This window comes from Tyto alba, unplaced genomic scaffold (genome assembly GCF_018691265.1).
Source record: "Tyto alba isolate M040663 unplaced genomic scaffold, T.alba_DEE_v4.0 Super-Scaffold_5, whole genome shotgun sequence".
NCBI lineage: Eukaryota > Metazoa > Chordata > Aves > Strigiformes > Tytonidae > Tyto > Tyto alba.
In genome coordinates, this window is record NW_024881326.1 from 24158971 (window position 1) to 24183282 (window position 24312).

The window sequence follows — 24312 nt, forward strand, 5'->3', positions numbered from 1 at the left end:
CCAAAGAGAGATGAGAAAGTTTACAAGTCAGTAGGTGTTCCCAGTTCTCAGCCCGTGCTGCCACATGTAGGTACCCAGGTGGCACCGTGCTGCATCCGTCAGAAGAGGTGCCCTTGCCAAGAGCTTTCCCAGGCACTGTGGCTGCCAGGGTCCTGGAGCAGACTCTCCTGCCCTGGCCAGGCTCCTGGCTGTGGCACACTCTGTGCCCAGCAGACTCAAGCTCCAGGGCTGCCTTTCAGACACCTTTCATCAGCACACCAAGGCCCTATTAGGAGAGAAAACCCTTTGTCCTCACATTGCTGGGGCAGTGCCTAGGCGAGCAGTGCAGCCAACAGACCAAGAGGCCTGTTGAGACCCAAGAGAAACGGGGTAAAGCTTAGCAGCAAGCATGTGGCTGCCTCTCCACGTCGTGAGCAGTTAACATGCTGGAAGCAGACGCCACTTTCCCTGGCTGACAGCCAAGCTTTTTCAGCAAAGAACCCTGATGCTGAGTTAATGCCAGCATCAACCAAAGGGACATAAACCACCCTTCAGGATTCCTGGGGAATCAGGACTTGGACTTCAGTGAGTTTCTGCTGGATCCCTTGTGATCTGTGGAGACCCTCTTCCTCCATGGCAGAGAACAGAACAGAGTAGAGCAGTTTTGCCAGGAAAGGTGGCTTCTCCTCGGGCTCCTTGGCCACGTTCTCGCACACTCAAAGCCATCTGCACTGGGGAGGGGAAGAGACAAGCTGCGGGTCTCATTCTGTGTGACAGCTTTTAGAGTCCCCTTTGATCCAGTAACAAATCTGAGCAAACTGTCAGTATGGTCAGGCGAACGGCAACATTGCAGTTGTGGTGCTCCCTAGCCACTGGTGCTCTGAGGAGACCCTGATCACCTTCCTTTCCAGTTTGTGTCATACAGGGTCCCACGCTTTGCCATACATCCCAGGCCTGGCATCACAGTGTTTGTATATGAGGTGGACTGTCCCGTCCTCCACCCCACAGAAACGGTAGACCAGCTCACCCAGCCTGTCGCTGTCAGACCCCAAGAAGAGAATCTTCTTCCCAGCCATCTCTTCCACTGCCAGAGCTGCCACCAGCCTCACATGTGGGCACCAGTGTGCACAGGCTGTGCAGCTCTGAGAAAGTGCAGTCATAGTCCACGCTGGCCAGGTTGGGGTCCTGGATCCAGCCCCTGGGCACCTGCATGTGCTGCACCTCGGTCCAGCACATCACCAGCCTCCCCATCCCTGTCCCATTGGCAATGCCCTGCACTGGCATCAGGAAACCCACCTTGATCTTCTTGGCCCCCTTCATGTAGTCTTTGCTAATAGGAATGCAGTGAGCAGCAGTGAGGACGTGGTGCTCGGACACCAGCATGCCCACACAGCCCACGGAGACCTTGACGATGGCAGAGAAGGGGTAGTTAATCGGGAAGCAGTTCCCACCGGTGGAAAACCGCCTGTCTGCGCCATAAATCTGCTGCCTGCATCGCACACACCACCTCCACCATCTCCTCTCCATGCCACTCACACAGGTGCTCACTTCCACTGTGGTGAGCCCATCGGGGTACACCGTCTTGTAAGAGAGGAGGAAGTCCTGAGGGACCAGGGTGTCCTCCCACACAGCTCAGGTGTTGTTAGCTCTGGGACAGGCTGTGACAAGAACTGCCCTTTGGCTAGTTGGAGCGTGGACCAGGGAAGGAGAGCGGGAACCAGGTCACCAGCTGCAGCACTGGGAAGAAAGGAGAGCGAGAGAGGAGTAACCACCTGGCAGCAAGTCATCGTGCCAGACCTGCAAAGGCAGAGCAAGGAGAGCATTAAGCTTGCATGAATAGAGAGCTGACCACCTGCTGCAGCTCAGGGCCGAGAGGATTATCGGATGCATGCTGCCTGGTGCCAGATACCGGGCTGTGCATGCTTCAGAGGTTACCACAAAAAGCAGAAGGGTTGGGACCTGCCTGGAGCTGGATGAGTAAGGAGAGATAGGAATCTCACCCGGCACCAGCTTTGATCTCCTGGAGCTCTTCTGGATGGTGAGGCCCTGCAACGCAACCGCTGCAGAAATATCACGAGCTGATGAGTCTTCCCTGTCAAGCCAGTAACCCCATCTGCCCCAGGGTGGATTCCAGGGCCTGTGCCCCACTGATGGATGTGCCCCACCCGGCAGCCCCCCAGCTCTGCTCCATCAGCCGGTCATCTGCAGGGAAGAGGATCTGATGATACCTGCTTGTGGGTCCTGCAGGGGAAGTATGTGAGGATACTCCTCGTGGGTCCTACAGGGGAGAAGGCAGTGCATTAACTCCCCAGGGTGAAATATTTGGGGTTACAGAGCCATGTGGACAAGCCAGCCTATTTTAACTCCCAAGTGGATCATTGCACCAAATTTAAAATTTAATCTGCTGCTACATCTCCATGCGCCAGGGCTACCCCTGTTCTGTCAGGGGAGCAGCGCAGCGGGCAGGCTCTGCAGAACCAGCTCTCCCTCCAGCAGCTCAGCAACATAGCCCTCTGTCTCCATCCTGCCCCGAGCCTGAGTACTCGGGCTCCTCTTGGCAGCCCCCCCAGAGGCTCTTCCTCGGCAAGCAGCTGGTGTGCAGAGAGCTGCTCCAACCCCACAACCCAGAAAGCCCCGTGTCCCCCAAAGGCAGCTAGCACAGCACTGTGTGCAGTTACAAAAGCCACGGGGGACAGCGTGGAGCCAGGCTGGGGAGGGGGATGCTGAGAGCCACCGGCTCCGTGCACCTTCCACACACCAGGGTACGCGTCGCCCGCAGCTCAGCAACCCTCCAGCTCCCCTTTAAATCCACGGCAGGCAGCAACAGGGAGATCACACACCAAGCCCTGGCTATGGGTGAGTGCCACAGCCATCAAGACCGCACTGAAACAGGACTGGTGTGCCTGCCCATGCGTGTTTCCAGCCTGCCCAGCGCCAGCGCGGTGGCAGAGGCAGCGGGGGAGCAGCTTCAGGCTTGTTTGGTTCCCCCCAGGGCTCTGCCTGCCCCTGTGCTGGGGCTGGAGCTGCCCCCGGGAGGCCCACGGCCGGGCAGCAGGCAGGAACACATCCTGTGCTGAGACTCTGGGTGGAAGTTCCCCGGCTGATGGGGCAAACTGCAGGCAGCTGCGTGCAGCACCTGGGGGGGGGGCAAGCCTCTCAAACCAGAAAATGGCCCCTTCCAGACTGGCACGGGGGTGGAAAGCCCACCCTGCAGCCCCCATCACCCGACAGTCTTCACCCAGGAACGTGCTTCCCTCCCAGTCCCTCTCTTCACCATGGAGCCCTGGGGTGATATCGGAGCATCTCAGCAGGCTGCACACAAGCTGGCGTGGCAGCGGTTAAAGCGGTGGGAGCAGCACAGGCGGCTCCCTTCTGCCAACAAACATGCTGGGGCTCCAGCTGGGTGTTATTCACCCCCCCGCAACTGATGCACCAAGATGTAGAGGAACGCTGGCAGGGCCTGGGAAGGGCAGAGGCAGTGCCTGGCAGAGGATACACTGCCATCCCTGGCAGCTCTGCTAGCCCGGATAGAGTGGAAGGAGGCAATGGGCAGAGGGAGGCAGGGTCCCCTCAGAGTGGTCGCCCAGGTCTGGGGTGCCCCCCCCCCAGCCCCAGGCAGGCAGCCAAGGGAGGGCACAGTGCCCGCCGTGGGGCTGGTGCGGACAGGGCTGCTGTGCTCCCGCCAGCACCTGCGCCTGTGGCAGGATGGCACCACGCCGGCACGGGCTGATAGTGCCAGGCAGCCGCTTACCTGTGCCGGGCTGCCACGGTGGGAGCTGCTCGGGGCTTCCATCACCCCGCTCCATGGGTGGGCACCCAGGATGGGATGCTGGTTCTCAGTGGGGTGGCCTGGAGCCAGGCGCAAACACGTCTGCAGGCACAAGCAGACCCACGCATAGCCGTGGGCATGGAACCCGGCGCAGCACACTGAGGCACCAGCGTGACCAGGAGAGCTGGAGGAGCCGGTGCCAGGGGTCAGCTGCGTTTGTGGGCTGGAGCCTGAGGCTCTGGCAGGGCACCTCAACCTGGGGCGGAGGGGCAGGCGGTGCCCAGCCCAGCCCAGAGCAGGTGCCGCAGCCCCTTTTACCCCGGGCACAGCCCTGGGGCAGGGCTCACAGCTCCAGCCCAGGGGCCGAGCAGAGCCGGTGGTGTGGGGCCCTCACCGCTGACCGTGCAGTGACCCTGCTCCACTGCCAGGAAACAGGGAGAGATGCCAAAACCACGCGAGTTCAATCTGCCCTAGATTAGATTATTTTGCAAAATAATTTGTCAGGGCTGATTTAGACCAGACCAGAATCTGGGAAATTGCCATTTTCTCCCATGGATGCAGCCCAGCTCCTGGCCACAATTCCTCTGCAGGCCATTGCTGGTGCCTCCAGGAGATAGTTCCAAGGTCTTTACTGCAGCCGCTGCCCTGGGACGTGGTGACACGCTCCCACACAGCACCACTGCAGGATGGGGCCATGGCAGGCTCCTGTCCTGCCCCCGGGTACCAGCAGTGCTGGGCTGAGCTGGCCTTGGAGCTCTGCTCCACAGTTTCTGGCTACTCCCATGGGGTCCTGCCCAAGGGCCAGCGACCGCAGGGCATTAACAGGATGCAGCAGGACCATCAGAGCCAAGCACTTAAAAACCATTGAGTTTAATAGGTATAAAAGTTGACATTAAAACACCAATTATACAAAGGTATAGGAGGTTGGACAGTAGTACAGCTACACTGTGGACATCTTCACGGACACCCGAGTTAGATGCTCACACCGAACGGCATGGCCAGGCAGCACAGGGCTCAGTGCGGGATGCAAATCCCAGACAGAGGTTTTGGCCAGCTGAGCCCCGTGCTGACGGGGAGTACCGGACTGCTGGCAGTACCAGAACGAGCTGCCCCAAGCCTCGGTGCATGGCTCCAGCTACAGCTGCCACGTACACGCCCAGTGCTTGGAAAGCACGGAGAGGAGGTAGTGACCACAGCCACACGGACAGACGGAATGAATACAGCTGCATCATTGGGGGCGGGGGGGGGGGGGGGGAGGCGGGCCTCCTGCGCACAGGGAAAGCAGCATTTCTGACAGCAGCTTCCACAGCAGCAGGGCCGTGCCGGTGTCACTGCCCCTCGGCAGGGTTGGGGGGATGGCAGAGACCAGCCCTAGGCCACCGGCGCTCCCTCCTGGCCCAGGGAGTTGTCTCTTTGACCTCTGTTCTGCGAGGGGAAAGGGCAGCGCACGACCCGACTCCATGGTCCTGACTCTGGGACTAGCTCCCTGCGGGAGAGGGGATGAATTTTTTATGGATCATGATCTGGTTCCCAAGCGGGAATACTGGCAGAGCTCCACGGAGTGCTGGTGCCTGGGCCCTCAGACCGCAGCAGCCCTGGCGCTGAGGTCTAGTCCAGGGTGGCATAAAGGCTTTTCTACTGTGGCACTGGGCTCCTCCGCATTCTTCCCTTCCACGCTGTTCCGAATCCCGTAGCCGAAGTAAATCATAAAACCTGTGGGACAGTTTCCACAATGAAACGCACAGCGCCAGGCTGCCAGTGTGACAGACCCCCAGGGGAGACCCTGCGGGCACCACACTCCCCTCCCCAGGACACGTACCCACAGCCATCCAGATGGCAAACCATGCCCAGGTGCTGGCACTCAGCTGTACCATCAGCAGGATGTTAATGAAGATGCTGAAGATTGGCAGAAGTGGGAGGAAAGGTACCTGCGAGGGACAAGAGATGATGTGTCAGCTGTGCCCTGAGGGACCCAGCTGGGCTCAAGGATGCTCCTGGCGACAGAGGGATGCCGCCCCTGCCACAGCCCAGAGAGCACCTGGGCACTGCCACGCTGGGGACTGCGCCTTGGAGAGCTGCATCTCGGGGCCCTGAACTTTCCTGGATGGTGACAGCCCAGCAGTGAGCCCTGGCAGACCCTGCAAGGGGTCCGCAGGGGTGCAGATGCCAAGCTGCTGGGGGCTGCACTCACTTTGAAGTTCAGTCGCGCATTGCTCTGCGGCTGCCTCCAAACGATGATGGTAGGAATGAGTAGAGCCACGAGGAGCAGCACCAGGAACACAATCCAGCCAACACTGCCATCCTTCAGCGCGGTCACCTTGAGGGTCAGGACCATGCAGGTGACTGTGATCAGTGTGGCTGTAAGAGAGGAAGCGGTTGGGGGGCTGCATGGCACGTGGCCTTCCTGGGACCCTGAGCCACACCAGTGGCTGGGCTGAGGTACCCACTCCTCTCGGTCAGGTATGGGTCCAGCACATGCTGTCTCCAACACCCACCCCAAAGCCTTGGGAAAGCACTTTGCCAGGGGAATTCACCAGCCTGGCAAGCCGAGGGAAGCCTGCCCTCAGCTGAGCTCAAACCCAGCTCTGATACTCACCCAGACCCGGCCCAGCCGCCCCATTCTGCCCGCACAATAAAGCCACTGATGGACACATCAAACCTCCCTGGGTGAGCCCAAGCACTCTCAGAGGGCTAGGGACCACCCTCGCGGGGTGGCCAGCCTGGGCCACGTTTGTCACAGGGAGCTCCCGCAACCACCTGCACACGCCTGGCTTAGCACCCACATCCTCCACCAGCCCCCCCCGTGTGCCCCAAATGCCACCCACGCCCTGCGCTTGGCACCCCGCTCAGGGCAGAGTGGGCCCAGCACGGGCTGGCAGGTGGCAGCCTGTGCTACACAGACGCTGCCCAGCGTGCCCACCATCCCTCCCCGGCTCTGTGGAGACACATCAAAAATGCCCCGGCCAGTGGCAAGAGGGGACATCAGCTGCCAGCTCCCGCTCCCTCACCGATGATGGATACACAAATGTAGACAATGCGGCCTGAGAGCGCGGTGGGGGTGTCCATGGGTGGGTTGAAGAGTGTCGTCAGGGACAGCATCTCTTTCTGCTGGGCACTGGCAGCAGCCATGGTCAGGTTCATGATCACCCTCTCCTCCTCGTTCCCGTTCAGCTCCAGCATTTCCACGGCCTTCGGGGAGTTCAGCTGCCCCGACTGGTACCTGTGCAGATGGGAGAAGTCGCAGCGGAGCCCGAGGAACCTCCCAGTCCAGGGGGACAGTGGGCAGCACCCTCATACGCCCTCCCACTCCTCCAGCCCCATGTGCTGCTCCGGCGGCAGCCCCGTGGTGGCTGCCCCGTGGACGTGCCCAGAAACTCCGCACAGGCTCTTGTGAGCAGCCTCCACCGTGGGGGCTTGATCCTTCCCCGGGCCACATCCCCCCAAGGAAAAAGCTTTGTCCACAAGCCCTGGGCTTGATGCAAGGGCACATCCACCCTGGGCACTGCCACACAAGGGGAGGCACCCACCTGAGGATGAGCACACACACTGCCACCAGCGAGTAGGCCAGCAGCGTGCCAATCGACATGAGGTCCACCAGGTCCTTCAGGTCAAGCAGGAAGGCCATCAGCGCTGCAACAAGGACATGACATGCAGTATGAGCTCTGCTCTGGACCATCGTGGGGCTCGGTGCGAGGCAGCAGCTGGGAGCCTTACCCGCCAGGAGCCCCGAGGTGATGGTGGCTGATAGAGGGGTCTTCGTGCGGTTGTTGATGCTGGAGAGGAACTTGAAGAGCAGCCCATCCTCCGCCATGGCGTAGATCACACGGGGCATGGGGAACATGGACCCCAGCAAGCTGCCGTGGGGAGAGATGTCTCAAGGCCTGCCAAGCAAGCTGTCCACATCCACCACCCAGGCAGGGACGGGACCGGCGCTGTGCTGGCAGCAGGACAGCAGACCCCCAGCCCAGCCGGGACGCGTGGTGCTGGTCCCCATGCTGTGCCAGGCGATGCCAGGAATGGAGACAGTCCTACCTGGTGGAGAGGGCACAGAGCGAGCCGACAGCAACAGCATAGCGGGCGGTGTCCCAGCCCACGGCCTTGAAAGCTTCGGGCAGGGGGCTCTCCTTGTTCAGGAGGAAGTAGGGCACCATGAGGGTCAGGGCCGCAGAGACCCCAAAATAAGCCACGAAGCAGATGAGGAGGGACACAATGATGCCAATGGGGATCGAGCGCTGTGGGTTCCTGGCTTCCTCCCCTGTGCGGAGACAAGAGGCAGCGTCCGTCCCCGCTACGCGGCACGGCGTGGGGCAGCTGGCCCCGGGGGATGAGCCACTTTCCACGGCAGCATGGGGCTGGGCAGCAGCAAGAGAGGGGCTGTTAAGAGAGGAGGGGTCCCTAGCCATGCTGCTGTGCTGGCAGAGGCCTTGGCACTGCCAAGAGCAGAGGTGCGTGGCTGCAGACCTGGCTTCTAGGTGTGCGGTGCCTGGCAGCTGGGCTCACGACCCCCCCCCCGAGCCATGCCAGCCCTCTGCCCCTCCCAGCAAATCCTGCTCCCAGCAGAGCCTGCTGAACGCAGGCCCTCCGTCCGCGTGGGCACAGCGACACAGCCACCATGCCCTCTGCCCCCCGGCCTTTGCAAAAGCACGCGCTCCCCCCGCACCACGCGCCCTGGCAAGGGGCTCGGCAGCCGCTGTAGGAGGGAAGGAGGTGGCTGCCGGGCAGCCCCTGGGAGCGGGGAGGCACAGGCAGAACAGCCTGTACCAGCCACCCTCTAAGTAGATTCCTGGAGGAATGAGAGGAAATTAAGAGGGCTCCCTGCGTTGAACGGTGGTTCTGCGGGAACTCAGTCATTTAGATAAATGTTGCCTGAGGCTGGAAAATAACCGGGAGGCAGTAGCAATTCCCAGCAGTGTTGCAGCCTGGATTCAGCAGTGGAAGGGCTCCCCACTGACCTGGGAGCTGCCTGCGCAGGTGCGGGGGGCCCCTTTTCCTGGGGGAGGGCAGGCTGTGAGCCCTTTTGTGACTCAGCTGGGGACAGAGCTGCCGTGGTGCGGGGAAACCTCCCAGGAGCGGTGGGATGGGCTGTTCCCCACGCCGCGGAGCATCCTCCCTGGGGGGGGCCAGCCGGCTGAGCTGGTGAAATGCCCGCAGCGCCCTCGCCCAGGGCCGTACCTGTGGTGGCGATGCAGTCAAAGCCCACAAAAGCGTAGAAACAGGTGGCAGCGCCGGTCAGGATCCCTTCCAGTCCAAAGGGGAAAAACCCGCCGGAGCCAAAGGCTTTTTTCCTGGAAAGGAGGGAGGAGAGCAGCTGCCATGGGGTGCGCGGACGGCGGGGCTGGTGCCAGCGCTGTGCCTGGCACAGTTGCTCTCCTCACCCGCTGTCTTCCCGCGGGTCCAGGTGCGAGCGGTTGATGTAGTCCTCCTCCGAGAGCTGCCAGTTCTTGATGTCTCCCTTCACAAAGCCGGCAATGATGACAAAGCCCAGCACCAAGAGGTTCACCGCAGTGAAGATCTTGTTCACAAGGGCAGATTCACTGACGCCGAAGGCCAGCAGCGCTGCAGGGATGGAGAGGGTGAGTGGGGGACCGCCAGGCTCCCGTGCCACCACCCGCTGTGCCATGGAAGCCTCTCCTATGCACTCACCAGTGAGCAGCCCGATCAGGATCACAGCGAAGAAGTCCGGGCGCTCGGCCAGCACCCCCGGCAGGTGCACTGTGGTCTTGTTCATGAAGAAGGTGGAGATGTGGTTGCCAATGATGTTGTCGAATGCTGCGCTCCAGGCTCGAGCCACGCTGGCTGTGCCTGGTCGATGGCAAATCTGTGCATCAGCCCAAGCCCAGGGCAGAGCGGCACCGGCCATCCCCCACCCCGGCACTCACCTCCCTGCTGATCCCACCCCATAGCCTGCCCCCAGCAGCCCCCCACGCTGCTAGTGCGGTGCTGGAAGGAGCACATGCTAGCACCCCGCCCGGCCCCGTACCTATCACGTATGAGAGGATGAGGTTCCAGCCGGTTGTAAAAGCCCAGATCTCACCAACGGTGACGTAGCTGTAGAGGTAGGCAGAGCCAGTCTTGGGGACGCGGGCCCCAAACTCTGCATAGCAGAGTCCAGCCAGTACCGATGAGAGAGCAGCCACCAGGAAGCAGAGGACGATGGAAGGACCAGCCATCTCCTTGGCCACCTCCCCGGCCAGCACGTACACGCCAGCCCCGAGCGTGCTGCCCACTCCCAGGGCTATGAGGTCCAGCGTGGAGAGGCAGCGAGCAAAACGTGTGTCCTCAGAGCTCAGATCCACCACGCGCCGGCGGATCAGCTTCTTCCCCACGCTGGTCATTTTTCCCCCAAACATCTCGTCCTCCCGTGGGTGGTACTCAGCTGCTCAAGACCCCTGCAAGGGAAGAGACCACAGGAGCATGAAGCTCCATGCCCTGCCGGCAGCAGGACCCAGGCTGCAGGGAGCAGGGCAGGCAGTGATGCCCAGAGGAGCTGTGCCTGCCCCCCGCTGACGTATCGGCACCAAGCCCCCGCCACGCTGGTGGGGCACAAGCCGTGGCGGCTCCCTCCACGGCGCCGTGGAGCTGCACATACCCACCCTGCACAGCCCCTGCACTGGGAGAGAGCCCGGGATGAATCCGGCAAGTCCATGGTGGGAAATAGGCTCACTGCACCAGGCCTGTGTGGTCTCCACCGCAGGGCCCCTGGGCATGTCCCAGAGCTTGCTCACTGTCTCCCAGCAAGTCTCCACTGATTTGGCAGCCCGGAGATCCCTCAGCCCAAACTTGACTGCTGGTGCATCCCGCCGGCCTGGCGCGTGGGCATGTGCAGCAGCGATGGCAGGGAGACAAAGCTTTCCTCCAGCAGAGGATTTGGCAGGCTGGGCTGGTCCATGGGACGCAGCCACTTCTGCTTTGCTCCCAGCATCTTCACTACACCCTCGGCGGGGGTGCGTGGCCAGACATACAGTGCGAGCCCCCCGCACACATCCCTTGCGTGCTGATGGCACTTGCTGAGCAGCCCGCGCAGGCTGCAGTTGCCCTAAACGTGCGACACCCCCACTCCCCTTGCTCACAGCAGCCGCCCATCCCCAAAAAGCTCCGGGAGACAAGCACCCCGTGGAGCAGTCAGCCTGCCCAGGGTGAGAGGAGTCAGAAGGAAAGCAGCTCCCAGTGCCCACGGCTGTGGCTGGCGCCCCGTGACCAGCACCCGCCCACCAGCGCCTTCCCCCCACCAGCTGCTCCCTTCATTGGGAAACAAAACATGCTCCAGCCAGGCGCACGGGGCAGCACCGATGCCACGCTGCATGCAGCAGTGTCGGTACGCATGAGGACAACTTTGTGACCCGTTTCCGCCGAGAGGGATTACCAGGGCTGCGGTGGCAGCCACCAGCGCAGCTGCTTCCCCATAACCACCAAACCAGCCCACTTCTGGAGAAACTTCCACCTTGAGCTGGCACGTTCCACGTTCGGCCTTGGCCCAAGGAGCCGGCCCAGCCCCGGGCAGCCTCTGGAACGGGTTTCAAGGGAACAACAAGTGCCCCAGCGCTGCCCCCCTCCCCAGTCACTGTCCATCCAGGCAGCTCTGGCCGTCTTCCCCAGCGCTGCTGGATTGCTCTGAGGATTTTCGATGCCCGACGCCAGCCCTACAGACCGCAAGCATGGGGGGGGCTGGCAGCAGAAACGTGCTCAGCCCTTAATCCCCGAGCAGCGCAAAGAAAAAAGGGCGCGAGTACACCAAGCAGCAAGATGGGGGACAGCCTGCCCCCCCACCCCACCCCACCCCACCCCACGCGGGCCCCGCTGCCCGGGGGAAGGAAGGCGTTAAGCACCCGGAGCCTCCGCAGCCCCGTTCGGGGAAGCTGCTGGGGCAGGTGGGCTCAGCCCACGGCCGGGAGAAGCGTCTCGCAGGAAGCCACGCTGTCACGCCCGGGGCTGGAAGGCGCGCAGGAGAAGCCCCGCGTGGGGCGACAGCTCCCGCCGCATCCCGGTCCCCGCCGCATCCCGGAGCAGGTGCCGGGGCCGTCAGGTTCAATCCCCCCCCCCCATTCCTCGTCCTCCTCCCCAGCCCCCCGGGGAGCTGCCCGCCTGGCTCCGTGGGCGCTGCCCCGGGGACGGCGGGACCGCGGCTCCACGTGCGGGCGGCGGCTGATGCAAGCGCGGCACCGGTTGCGCCAGGCCCGGCGGCAGCGCCCGCCGCGACTCACCGGCGGTTCGCTCCGGCTGAGCTCTCGCCCCGCTCCGCTCCGCGCCGCTCCGGGACGACTGCCGCCGCCGCCGCCGCCGCCGCCGCTTCTGCCGCCGCTTCTGCCGCCGTTTCTGCCGCCGATGCTGCCGCCGCCGCCGCTGCCGGGGGGGTGCCCGGCTCCTCCCGCCAGATGCTGGAACGCACCGCTCAGAGCAGCGTTACCCCCGCGTCTCCACAGTTGTGTGTGTCCCCCCGCCCACGCACCCCCCACACCCCACTCGCCCCGCCCCGGCGGAAGCTACGGGCGAGCGGGAAGAGCCCCGCAGCCGATGCGGGGAAACCCGTCCCCCCCCAGCCCCACCGTTGCCTGTTTCTCCGAGCCCTGCCACCCTGCGGGTCACGGATTTAAAAAAAAAAAAAAAAAAAAAAAAATAAAATAAATAAATTCTAAGTCGGAACCGGCAGCGGGGTGGGGACCGGGCACGGCTCGGCCCGCAGAAGTGCGGCGGCTGCGAGTGGCACCGCCGAGCGCAGCGGGATGGACGGTGCGGCCGGCGGCATCAGCCGCGCTCCCCCGGGAGAAGCCACGGAGGAGGAGGCTGGGGGTCCCCCCGAGCCCCCCCGTGTGCCGGGGGAGCAGAGCCTGCCAAAGCTGGGGCACGGTGGGAAGGGTAGCCCTGCTACAGGGAGTCCAGCGAGAGGCACGGGGGGGGGGGGATGGCTCTGCCACAGTCTCCTCGGCTCCGGGAGCAACAGGCAGCTCTAAGTGATGGGAAACACCAGTCACAGAATCATGGAATACCAGGTTGAAAGGGACCTCAAGGATCGTGTGGTTCAACCTCCGTCCTTCGCGGGAAAACTGTCTGGCAGTCGGGCCGGCAGCCAGGAGCGAGGGGGGAACCAGCACCCTTCTCTCCAGCACACGGGCTGGGACCAGCCCCCCAGAAACCTGCTCCTGATGCAATCCAGCGTTCGCCTGTCGTGAACACCCGTTCGAACAGGCAGCGATGCCGGGGGGTGAGCCAGCCCCTCCCTGACATCGCCGGCAAGGCTCTGCTCCAGCACCGCTGCCGAGCAGGCAGAAGCAACAGGCTTCCAGCCTGCTTGCAGCGGAGGAGGCAAGAGCATCGGGCAGGGCGCTGCAGGCCCCACGCTGGGTGCCTGCCCACCCCACCCCCCTCGGGGGTGCCCACACAAGGGCGGGGGAGACAAGAAGTCTCTGCTCGGAAAAATGACCTCAAGGCAATGGAAGCAGCAACGCAACATCCTGTGAGCGGTGACGCGGGCTCTCCTCCCACTCTCAGAAGGAACTGTGGCTTGGCATCGCCCTCCCCGGCCGCACGCTCCCCGCTGGGAAGGAAGTGAGCTCAAGACGAAGGTACAGAAATCCCTCGCAGGCTCACTGTTAGCGCCAAGGGGCCTGCTGCTCCTTCCTGAGCTGCCTGCGGTGCTGAGGGTGCTCTCGGGCAGGACCTGGAGCACCACGGGCACAGCAGGGCTCCACAGGGGGATGCCCCGGCCCAGCCAAGCACAGGCTGGGTACCCAGAGTGGCGAAGGGGGGACGACACCAAGGCTCACAGAATCTCAGAAACCCTCTCGCAACAGCAGCCATTGGGAGGCAGTTTCAAGCAGGGAGCAGGAGCGCGGCACCGAACATGGCTCCGGCTCCCAGACCTCACACACAGCTCCACATCTACCTTCCCAGTGCCCCATCCTCACCTCCCAGTCTATCGCTCTCCTCCTCCCCTTTCAGTGCCCTGATCCAGCAGCATGAGCCAAGAGCCAGAAGCAGTTCGAGGCATCAAGTGAGCCAAGCGCACGTCCCGACAGGAGCAGCAGGAAGGCAGACAGTGGCAGGGTGCAGACAGCCAGCGCCAAGGAGGCTAGGAGGTGGCTCCAGCCCGGAAAAGGGGCCAAAAGCCCTGCAGAAGCTGATCCAGATCAGTCCTTGGAGCCCCGTCATCTTCCACAACTGAAGCATAGAATCATAGAATATCTCAGTTGGAAGGGAACCATAAAAATCATTGAGTCCAACTCCCTGCTCGTTGCAGGACTACTTAAAACTAAGCCATATGATTAACAGCTCCTTGAACTCTGCCAGGTTTGGTGCCATCACCATTTCCCTGGGGAGCCTGTTGCAGTGACCAACCACCCTCTCAGTGAAGAACCTTTTCCTAATGTCCAATCTGAATTTCCCCTGATGCAGCTTCATTCCATTCCCTCGTGCCCTATTGCTGGTCACCAGAGAGGGGAGATCGGCACCTCCCCCTCCTCTGCCCGCCTCGAGGAGGCTGGAGACTGCGATGAGGTCTCCCCTCAGCCTTCTCCAAGCTGAACAAACCAACTGACCTCAGCTGCTCCTCAGAAGTCTTGCCCTGGAGGCCTTTCACCATCTTGGTCACTCTCCTCCGGACACACTCTCACAGTCTGGTGTCCTTCGTATAGTGAGGCGCCCAAAACTCCACACGGTGCTCGAGATGGGGCCGCACCAGTGCAGTGCAGAGCGGGACAGTCTCCTCCCTTGACTGGTCAGTGATGCTCTGCTTGGTGCACTCCAGGACGCAGCTGGCCCTTCTGACTGCCAGGGCTCTCTGTTGGCTCATATTCAACTTGTCATCAACCCAAACCCCCAGATGGCTTTCTGTGTGGCTGCTCTCCAGCCTCTCATCCCCCAGTTTGCATGTCTAACCGGGATTACCGTGTCCCAGACAGAGAATCCGGCTCTTGCTCTTGTTAGATTTCACGTGGTTGGTGATTGCCCAGCCCTCTAGTCTATCCAGATCTCCCTGTAAGGCCTCTCTACCCTCAAGGGAGTCCACAGCTCCTCCTAGTCTAGTATCGTCAGCAAACTTAACGCACATTCCATTCCTGTGTCCAGATCATTTATAAAAACATTAAAGAGCATTGGCCCGAAAACAGCCCTGAGGAACCCCACTGGTGACTGGCTGCCAGCCTGACGTAACCCCATTTACTATACCTCTTTGAGCCTGACCCATCAGCCAATTGCTCACCCAGCATATTATGGACTTGTCTAGTTGTGTGCTGAACACCTTATCCAGACAGATACTGTGAGAGACAGTATCAAAAGCTTTGCTAAAATCTAAAACCACCACACGTACTGGCTTCCCTTGGTCAACAAGATGGGTGACCTTGTCATAAAAGGAAATTAAGTTGGTTAAGCAGGACTTCCGCCTCGTGAACTCCTGTCAGCTATGACTAATGACTGTGTTGTCTCTCAAGTGTTTTCCAGTAACTTCCAAAATAACCTCCTCCATAGTTTTACCAGGCGCTGAAGTGAGACTGACAGGCCTGTAATTACCAGCGTCTTCCTTCTTACCCTTTTAAAAATGAGGACAACATTTACCAGCTTCCAGTTGACTGGGATCTCTCCAGACTTCCCAAACCATTGAAAAATAATGGAGAGAGGTCTCGTAATGCCATTAGCCAGCTCTTTCAGTATCCTGAGATGAATCCCATCAGGCCCCACAGATTTATGCACATCCAGCTAGAGCAGCAAGTCTCAAACAAATTCAGGGTCAGCTGGGGGTTTATCATCCCCCCAGTCATGGTCTTCCAACACAAGGCTCTGGTGGTGCCAGGGCCCATCACCAGTGTTGAAGGCAGAGGCAGAGGCAGCATTAAATGTTTGTTTCTTCAGCATGCATGTACAGGCAACCCTCCCCGTGCACCACGCTAGAGCTGTGGCTCATGCTACCACCGGAGCTGCTTGTCTTGGCGACCAAGTGGCAGGCAGGGGTGGGAGACAGTGGACAAAGCATCTCTGTGGAGCCACCCCTGTGCATGGCCAAGAGCAGCTGCCCCAGGAAGGGGGGTGGGCTGCCTGCGGCACTCAGGGGGGCAGCCAGGAACACCAGCTGGAGATAACAGGAGCAGGAGCAGGCCACCCTTCCCCGCCCATCCCTGGGGCACTGCCAGCACCAGACAGCAGGACTCTCCAGGGCCTCACCTAGACATGAGGTGCCTGTGTCAATATAGCACAGAGAGAAGGCAGCAGGGCAGGGCTTCCAGCACTGGGAGGCAGGAACAGTGATGGACTGAGTCCCAAGCACTGCTTCCCTACCACCTGCCCCAGACACTGACGCAAGCCACCAGCTAGTAAAATAGGAAGTAGCAACTAACAGCTGCAGAAGCCCAACATGCCATCAGCCAGCACTGCGCCGTGAAGGTAGTTTAAGGCAGAAACTGCCATACAGCTGCTTGCCACCACCACACATGCAAGCATCCCACCTGGAAGCAACAAATTTGTCCAGAAAGGCTTCCCCAGAGCCATGCTGTGCCTTCATTCACCAGCACCCACTTCCTTCACACAGAAGACCTCAAGTCTCTGGCTGAGCAGAATGAGCCACAGCCCCACACAGACCTGCCCTTTCTGCCCAGCCCCGTGGAGAACAGCAGGCAACACCCCGCACTGGCCCTATCCCACCAGGCAGCAAGCATCACTGGGAAAAGACACCATTCTTTTAAATGCAAGGGGTTAAAAAACTCATTCATTCAAGAGCTCCTCAAATATCACTGGCCCAGCAGCACAGGCAGCCAGAGAACTGGCTGCTGTGAGTCTGTCCCCACATGCCAGCTGTCAGTCTCTTCCCTGAGTCATCATTCTCCTCTACTGCTGCATCTTCCAGACAGATTCCTGGGGAGCAATAGCAGCATCAAAGCACTGCTGGTCCCAACACTCAGCACCTGCACCGTGGGGAAGGCCACGAGCTGCGTCCCTTCCACCCAGCAGCCCTCAGTGACACCGGCAAGGGGTCACCAGAACATTCCTGCAGCCTGCCCCTGGGCAAGGGCTCACCCCAGCGAGGGGCTGAACCTGCAAGGAGATCGTCTGGCAACAGGCTTCACACTGAGCAGTCTTGTCAGCTGCAGGCAGGAGGCAAGTATGTGGGTGCTCAGCCTGTCCTGAACATCTCCCACCTGGCCCCTGTGGGGTGGCAGCTGGGATCCTGCTCTGTCCCCATGGAGCTGCAGGCCTGGGCTTCAGGTACAAGAGCGAGGGGTGTCATCTGGATTGCAGGTGTCCCACAGCCCCCAGAACTGCCAGCCCCATGTACCAAGCTCACAAATATATTTTGCAGGTAGGAGACTTCACTGCTGTAGGCCTCTGCTCACCCCATCCTGGAGACATGTCCAGCATGTCAGGAAGTATGAAAGTGATACCACAAGCCGCAGGGGGTGTTCATCTTTCAAAAGTCCCTTAAAAAAAATTAACTGGACAGAAGCCTGCAGTCCTCTGAGCACCTGAGAGGTGATAAAGCCATGCAGCAAATGCACAAGGTCTCGTGTAAACCCCTGGAAAGGCTAAAATGGCTCAGGTGCCAGCCCACACATTGGCAGCCCCAGGTCCCATCACCTCCCACATCTGGCACAGCTGGCCCAAGCTGCCAGATAAATGGTGCTCCATGTTGCCAGGACAGTGAGCTCTTCCCTGCTCAACAGGGACTGCATCCCCACACTCTGGAGACTCTGCAGGGCCCAGAACTGCAGGCTGTCCAGCTGCAGCTCTTGGGGAAGGCAGCGCACCCTGCCTGCAGAGCAGGCTGGAGCATTCCCAGGCACACTTATTCTGTGAGGACCCTGCTGGGCAGCAGCACTGCCCAACAACTGCCCTGGGCAGCTGTTCCCCGTGCTCACGCCGACACAAGGCGAGGATCCACTGGAGCCCGGCACAGAAACATAGACTCTCCTCACCACGGTGCACTCACAAGATGCTTGGTTTTCAACAGGCCTTTGGCAGTCAGGAGCCAGGAATGTTCCTGAGGGGCTCCTCTCTACAGGGTAGCAAGATGCAGCTCCCCACTCCTGCGTGCGATCACACCTCCATATTGTTCACCTGCTCCCAAGACAGTCTCTGCTGTAACCAGCCGTTCTTTGCACTCATCGTTTTCCTGCAGCTGTTGGGTCCTATTGCACTTTTGCTCCAGGGTAGTCGATCCTGAAGTGGGGGTCCAGGAAATGAAAGCCAAGCGCATCAGCCCCTGCTCAGAGAGCACCCTCGCAGCATCATGAGCTGAGCAGGGCCATGCTCTGTCCTACAGGTTAATTAGAGCACCAGATCTAACAGGCTCTCTGCTGGGTGCCTCTCCAGGGAAAGGGACTTCGCCTAGTCTTCCTGCTCCTAGTTTCACCTCTCTGAGCCTGAGCGCACACTGCCCTCTCCCGTCCTTTCCCCAGGATCCGCACTGACTCTGCAGCCGAGACGTGAATGTTCTCCCCAGGGCAGCAGCTCCTTACTCCCACCATCCCGGAGCCTCCGTGGCTTCTGCCCAGATTCATGCGTGCTGAGACAAAAGCGCTTGAGGGAAGCTAGTTTTCCCAGCGGCCAGTGATGAGCCACCATAGGAATTGCTGTAGAGAGCCTCAGGGCAGGGTGCCTGCCATCCCCAACCTTGCCAGCAGCTACAGCAGGCAAACGTTTGGCACAGGCTGCCACCCCAAAACAGCCACACCACCCCTCTCCTAGGCTCAGCCCACCCCAGGCCCACGGGAACCGGCTCCCCTGCGACCCCGCAAGGCCATGGGGTGCAGGCTTCAAGCCCACGTGGGTGGGAGGCCAGGCGGTGCTAATTAAATAGAGCACCTGGGGCACGAGCGCATTGCCTGGGCTCCCACCTGCGCCACTTCCAGGGACCCCCCAGAATCGGACCCCCCAAGCTCCCCCGCCTCGCGTGAGGCAGCTGGCAGGTACAGAACTACTTTCCATCCCTGTGTCCCGGGGGGTGGGTTTGGGACCGGCGGAAGGTTCTGCCGGCTGCAAAGCCCTGTCGGGATGCCGGCTTCGGCTTCAACTCTGTATCGGGGGGGGGGGGAAGAGAGGGGGTTTTGCAGCCCCAGGAACGGGGGTCGTTGTGCTGGGGCTGCCTCCAGCGACCCGGGAAGCCTCGCTGCCGGGGCATCGCGCTCCTCAGCAGCTTCGGGGAGCTCCGCACCCGCGGACGCCCGTGCCCGGGGCAGAACCGGCGGCCTGCCACCACCGCGGCCCGGGGGGGGGGGGGGACGGGCCGCCCCACGCAGGCTCTCCGGGAAACGCGGGGGTTCCCCGCGGGTCAGACCCGGGCTCGGGAGGGGCGCAGCGCTGGCCGCGGTCCCTCTCGTCGACGGGCGACTGGCCCGGCGGGGCTGCCCCCCGCCCCCCGGGACCGGGGCGGGCTCCGCCGCCGCCCCCCCCGCCCCCGCGGAGGCCCAGCCGTTCTCCCCCTCCCCCCCCCCCCCCCCCTCCGCCCCGGGAACCCCCCGCAGGACCAGGCACAGACTCGGCTTCACAGTGGTTTAATGCGAACGGAACCGGGACGTTACACTGGACAGGGTGGAGACAGCTGGGTGGGTAGCAGCCCCGCAGCAGCACAGGCAGGAGGAAGGGGCCACCCCGAGCGGGGGCCGGCAGTGGCAGGGGGACGGGGGCTGAACCCCGCTACAGGCACAGCCACCTCCACCGGCACCCGCTGCCGTGCTGCCCCACGGCCCTTCCCGTGCCCTCAGAACAGCTCCCTCCCGGTTTCAGCGACTTCTCCTCCCCGAGAGCCACCTCTCACCCAACAGCACCAGTTCCTCACCAGAAAGCCCAGGAGATGTTAGGGAGGACGTGCTTGGCAGGCAGGAACGGAAGGGCAGTCATTGCAGGCCTACACTCCAAGAAAGGCTCAACCAAGCGCTTATAAACCAGCCAGACTTGACCTGAGGAGCCCCTGAGCTGAGGCCCAACCTCACTCATCGCAGCTGTGGCAGTCGGAGGAACCTCCAAAGGACAGTTCTGCTGCAGTGAGTCACAGCCTCATGGTCCCCCTCAAGCTCTGAACGCTTCCCTGACCAGCCTTGTGTCCTCGTTTCCACACAAATAACTGCCTAGCTCACTGCAGAACAGGAGAACATACAAAAAGCCATTGCTACTTCTGCTTTGTAAGCAAGTGTCTAGCCCAGGACTGATCATTTTCTGCTGTCCCTTTCTACAGAGGTGGCCTCACCCCAGGCCCCACTGCTGGGCTCCTCCTGTGGCAGCCACTGCAGCCGCACACTACAACAGCCCCCACCAGCCCTCTCCTGCTCTTCCTCAGCCAGACCCACCTCCTCCCCTCTGCAGCTGGGGCCCAGGACAAGGTCACCATGGCTCAGCTGAGCGGCACGGTGCTGGAAACACTACCACACCAGCTCATGGCACAGCAAGCCGTGTTTTTGAAACCCTGGGCCAAGGCGTCGCAGCACACACTGCTACAGCCCAGGCTATCCCAGCTTCCACACGCCAAACTGCCCACGCAGAGCATCATGAGAGCACACATCATGGAAACCCCTCAAGCTGCCAGCAGCACGTTAGAAAGGAGGGGGAGTAACACAAATACACCAAACGGGTCTGTAATGCAGGAGGCTGAGAGCACGGTTAGAGTAGGTCTTGGGTCTCAGCATTTTCAGACAGTGAAGAATGGGGGTTTCATGCAGGGTGAATGGGGTGGACAAGAGACCAACACACCCAGGCACCTACTCACTGTTTTGGGTAAGCCTTACTAAAACTCTAATACCTGATGCAATCACTGACCAACATGACAACTGCTATTCTTCAGAGTCTCCTGCAGAGATGCTTGGGGCTGCACGGACAGGGGAGTGAAGGTCATCTCATACTTTCCTGTACAGGGAGAGAGGCAGCTCCTACAACATAACGCCATAAGCAAGTTCCTGCTCCACACCTATTCACATCTGCCCCTAGGTGTGGGACAACATACTCACTTGCATAAATCTTCATACCTTTAGGCCAAGATCACAGCCCAGTAGAACAAGCTGCTGCCCATTACAAAAGAGGAAAATACTGAACAAACTGGGAGGTTCAAGAGAGGAAAACTGGTTCAGAGAAGACAGATTTAGTGTAAAAATAAATGTCATTTTTGCAGGAGGGAGGGTGGAATGGAGGAAGACAGTGCCAGGTGCTCCTACTGGCGCACTTTCCCTGGGACGTAATTCCTATCAATAGTCTCCTCTTGCAGGAACATATGTAAGCAGCGCTCATTCTGTGCCAGTGGGTGTCCAGCAATTCTGGAAAAAAATCAGATGTGGAGGTTAGCACAGCCACCACCAAGACCCCCACACATCTGCTCTCTCTACAGAGTAAGGCAGACCTCCTTGCTAACAGGCAGCCAACCCCAAGCACAACTGCACCAAGGTCAGGCCAAGGTCACTGGACTGGTGTACAACAGGGCCAGCAAGAGTACAGAGCATTCCCTCCCACACCATGCCCTGCAGCAGGGCATGAGCATCCTGAAGCAGTGCCACCCTGTCAGAGGCTCTCTGCAGCACAGCTATTCTGCTAGTATTCGCTTCACTCTCAGAAGAGAGCGCTGAACACAACTCATACTCAAAGCAGGACTTGCTTCAGAGCAGTGGTTTCATTGCCCAGCTGCAGACACTTTCCTTTAGCACCTGCATGCAGCAGATTAAGACTCCTTCCTGGACAACCCACAGCCCTCTTCTACTGGCAGTAGCTGAAAAGGCAGCACACAGCAAACTCAGGACATCAAGCTTACTTGTTAATAAACTGTTCTAGTCCCTGTCTCCGCTCCTCAATAAAGGACTCCTCAAAGATGCCTTCGTCTCCTCGGAAGGGAAGCTGTCGTTTCAAAGCTTTTCCAGGCAGCGGTGGCACTACAATCTGAAAGCACGGAATCACCCTGTCAGCAGCACGGTCACCTGCAAGTGGGTATCTTTTGCCATTTGACACTACTTCCAGCCCCATTACGTGGATAGAGATGAAGTCCCAACAGCTGCCCACCACCACAGCCTCTCTTCTAGGCGGCTCAAGATTATCACTGCAACTGTTCCCATATGTCCTGGTTTCAGGGACAGGCAGGTCTGAGTCAGGCCTCACCTTACTGTCTCGTTCCAGCTCATTCTTCAGCCATTCGAAGTCACTGTATCGTCTCCTCACACATGACTCCTTCAATTTGAAGATTGGGAGGTTGGTCTGTAACAAAGAGAAGTAGTTAATTTGCAGGTTGCTTTGGAAGCCAGATAGTATTTCAACATGCAATTGATACCTGAAGCTGCATTTAGAAAACCAAGCCCCCTGAGAAGGAGGCATCACAAGAACACCCAGCTTATTTACTCAGGACAAAACACAAGCACTGAAGCCCTTTGGAATCAAGCACGCACTTGCCAGGCTACATAGAATCAGCCATTCCCTCCCCCTCAAGTTTTCAGGAACACACCCCCTCCCAGGGGCACGCACTGGAACCAGAGCTCACAATATAGAGAAGGCTGATTTTTTTCTTTTCTTTTTTTTTTTTTTTTTTTTTTTTCCCTGAGTTCACTCCATTTTGAAGTGATCTACAAGAGAGCATCACAGCAGCCTGCAGAGGAAAAGAACTTCCAACCTGACACCAGCATTTCCATGGAAGAACTAAGGGAGGAAATCTCATCCCAGGAACTGCTCAAGGCCAGACTTTGTGCTACAATCTTCTCTCAGAACAGATCACCTACCCTAACAGGCAAGCAGCTTTTTTGTATCCAGGTTATGTCACTGGAAGAATGTGCAGCAATTCCCCACCACTAGCCTCTAAAGACCAACAACTACAGTAACTTCACCTTTAGCCTATCAACACAGCCTGAAACATTCAAGGAACTGAGGTACCAAAACCTTCTGACGAGCAGCACCCAGATGAACACAGGTATCATCGCAACATTTTTATGAGATCTGTGAAATAAAACCAGCTACTTGCAAAGCATCTCCGCAAGAGCTGGTTTCAGTGGGACTAAGAGGTTCTCATTGTCACCTGCCAGGCACCCTTTGGCAGGCTGATGGAAACCAAGCGTCAGAACATAAAAAGGCAAACATTCAATTCTTCTGAAAGGTGGTAGACACTTAGCAGTTAAGTCACGCTATGAACAGAAGCACCTTACCATATGCTAAAGGTAGCTTGTTTCAGGGGAAGCTCAATTTTACTTCCTTCAGCTATCAGATGCAGAGCTGTGAAGAGGTCCCCAGTTCGGCTCGGTTAAGACCCAGTGAAGAGAACGTTGCAAGAAGTGCTCAGCCTGCTGAGCCTCGCACTCCTGGATCACGGGCTCTTTGTAAAGTGATCAAGCTGACTCAGAAGGGGTAGCTAGACTGGACTGTGATCGGGTCCCAAGGTACTGCTACCTAGATTTCCTCCCTTGCTCGAGATAAACCTGCTTCACACAGTCATGCCCCGCTCAGAACCACCAAACAGTGCTCAAGTGCCAGGTCTGGCACTCGGGCACAGGGAGGGGACAGGGGCACAGCCTGCTGAGGCAGCACCCTCCTTGCCCTTGTGTGTACCAGCCCTCGCTGGATGCCGAAGGGTCCCAGCAAACCCCACAGCTGAGCAGCTCTGACCTTGAGCCCCGGCCGGCCGGAGAGCCGCAGGCGAGCTGCCAGCCTCAGCCCAGCACTGCCCGGCCCCGGGGGTCGCCTCCTCAGCCCCCCTCGCCGCTGTAGGCGAGCACAGCCCCTGCCTGGCTACCCCAAGCGCCGCGGGGTCGCCCCGGCCGGGCTCCCTCCGCCGCTCCCCGTCCCCGATGGCGCAGGCCGAGCATCGAGACCGCTCCGGCCCCGCGCACCGAGCGCTGCCGCCCCTCCCCGGGCCATACCCCCGGCCACCGGCCAGCCCAGCCCCGCCCGAGCCCACACGGGGCTCCGCGGCCTGCCCGCCCGCCCCGGGCCGGGCCCGCAGGCCCCACGGGGCCCGCACCCGCATCCGCAGCTCGTAGCTGGTGTATCTGGCACGGCCCATGCCCACGGTCTGTGGGTTGAAGATGTCGATCTCGAGGAAGTTGCTGGGGGGCCCGTACGCGTCCGTCAGATCCTGCGGCTTGGCGTTCAGGCGCCGGGTGTCCGCCACCGCCGCCTCCGACATGGTGGTGCCGCCGCCGCCGCCGCCGCCCCGGCCCGCCCCGCCCCGCTGCCGCAGCCCGCCCCGCCCGCGCATCACGCGGCGTGGCCCGCCCGACGGCTGCATAACGCGGCGGGGTATCCAGGGCTCGGGGCCCCTCGCCGCCGCCCCGCTCGCGCACGCCGGCGCCTTCGCCCGGCTGCCGCCTGAATAAGCGGAGCGGGTATTCAGGGCGCGGGGCAAGCCACGGCGCGGCCCCAGAACCTGCGCGGTGGGCCAGTTGTGGGCGCTGCCCCGCGCCGCCGGCGCCTCCCCAGCCCGGCCGCGGCGGGCCGGGGCAAAGCCGGAGGGCGAGTCAGCCGTGCTGCGCGCCCGGGCTGGGAACCGGGGAGCGGGGGCTCAAAAACGTACAGAAAGTCGGCGCCATACAGCGTCCGGGGCGGGGCCAGCCCCCAGCGCGCTGGGGCCCTGGAGCTTGGTTGCCGCCGTTCTGACAAACGGACCGGGACGGCAGGAATAAGCACCATTC

General features: G+C 60.6%; 2 protein-coding genes and 1 pseudogene across 4 annotated transcripts; all 3 read right to left on the minus strand.

Annotated features, from left to right (window-relative positions):
- Positions 1-740: 740 nt before the first annotated feature.
- Positions 741-4977, minus strand: LOC116961289 (annotated as a pseudogene).
- On the minus strand, positions 4603-14647 carry SLC7A3 (solute carrier family 7 member 3). Of its 3 annotated transcripts, none has more exons than XM_032991829.2 (12): positions 14281-14647; positions 9729-10137; positions 9392-9550; positions 9124-9304; positions 8921-9033; positions 7781-8003; positions 7463-7602; positions 7276-7378; positions 6757-6968; positions 5940-6106; positions 5568-5676; positions 4603-5461 (listed from the first exon to the last, which is right to left on the minus strand). In XM_032991829.2, the coding sequence occupies exons 2-12, from the start codon at positions 10096-10098 to the stop codon at positions 5328-5330; spliced, it is 1911 nt and encodes a 636-aa protein (XP_032847720.1). In that variant the 5' UTR covers positions 10099-10137; positions 14281-14647; the 3' UTR covers positions 4603-5327. The 3 variants fall into 3 exon arrangements, with proteins under 3 accessions (XP_032847720.1, XP_042663425.1, XP_032847721.1); XM_042807491.1 differs by lacking the exon at positions 14281-14647 and adding an exon at positions 11950-12997; XM_032991830.2 differs by lacking the exon at positions 14281-14647 and adding an exon at positions 10342-10721.
- Positions 14648-19205: 4558 nt separating this feature from the next.
- On the minus strand, positions 19206-23872 carry SNX12 (sorting nexin 12). Its single transcript, XM_032991868.2, has 4 exons — positions 23643-23872; positions 21800-21895; positions 21459-21583; positions 19206-20970 (listed from the first exon to the last, which is right to left on the minus strand). Exons 1-4 carry the CDS (start codon positions 23805-23807, stop codon positions 20868-20870), a joined length of 489 nt encoding a protein of 162 aa, XP_032847759.2. The 5' UTR covers positions 23808-23872; the 3' UTR covers positions 19206-20867.
- Between the last annotated feature and the right edge of the window lie 440 nt (positions 23873-24312).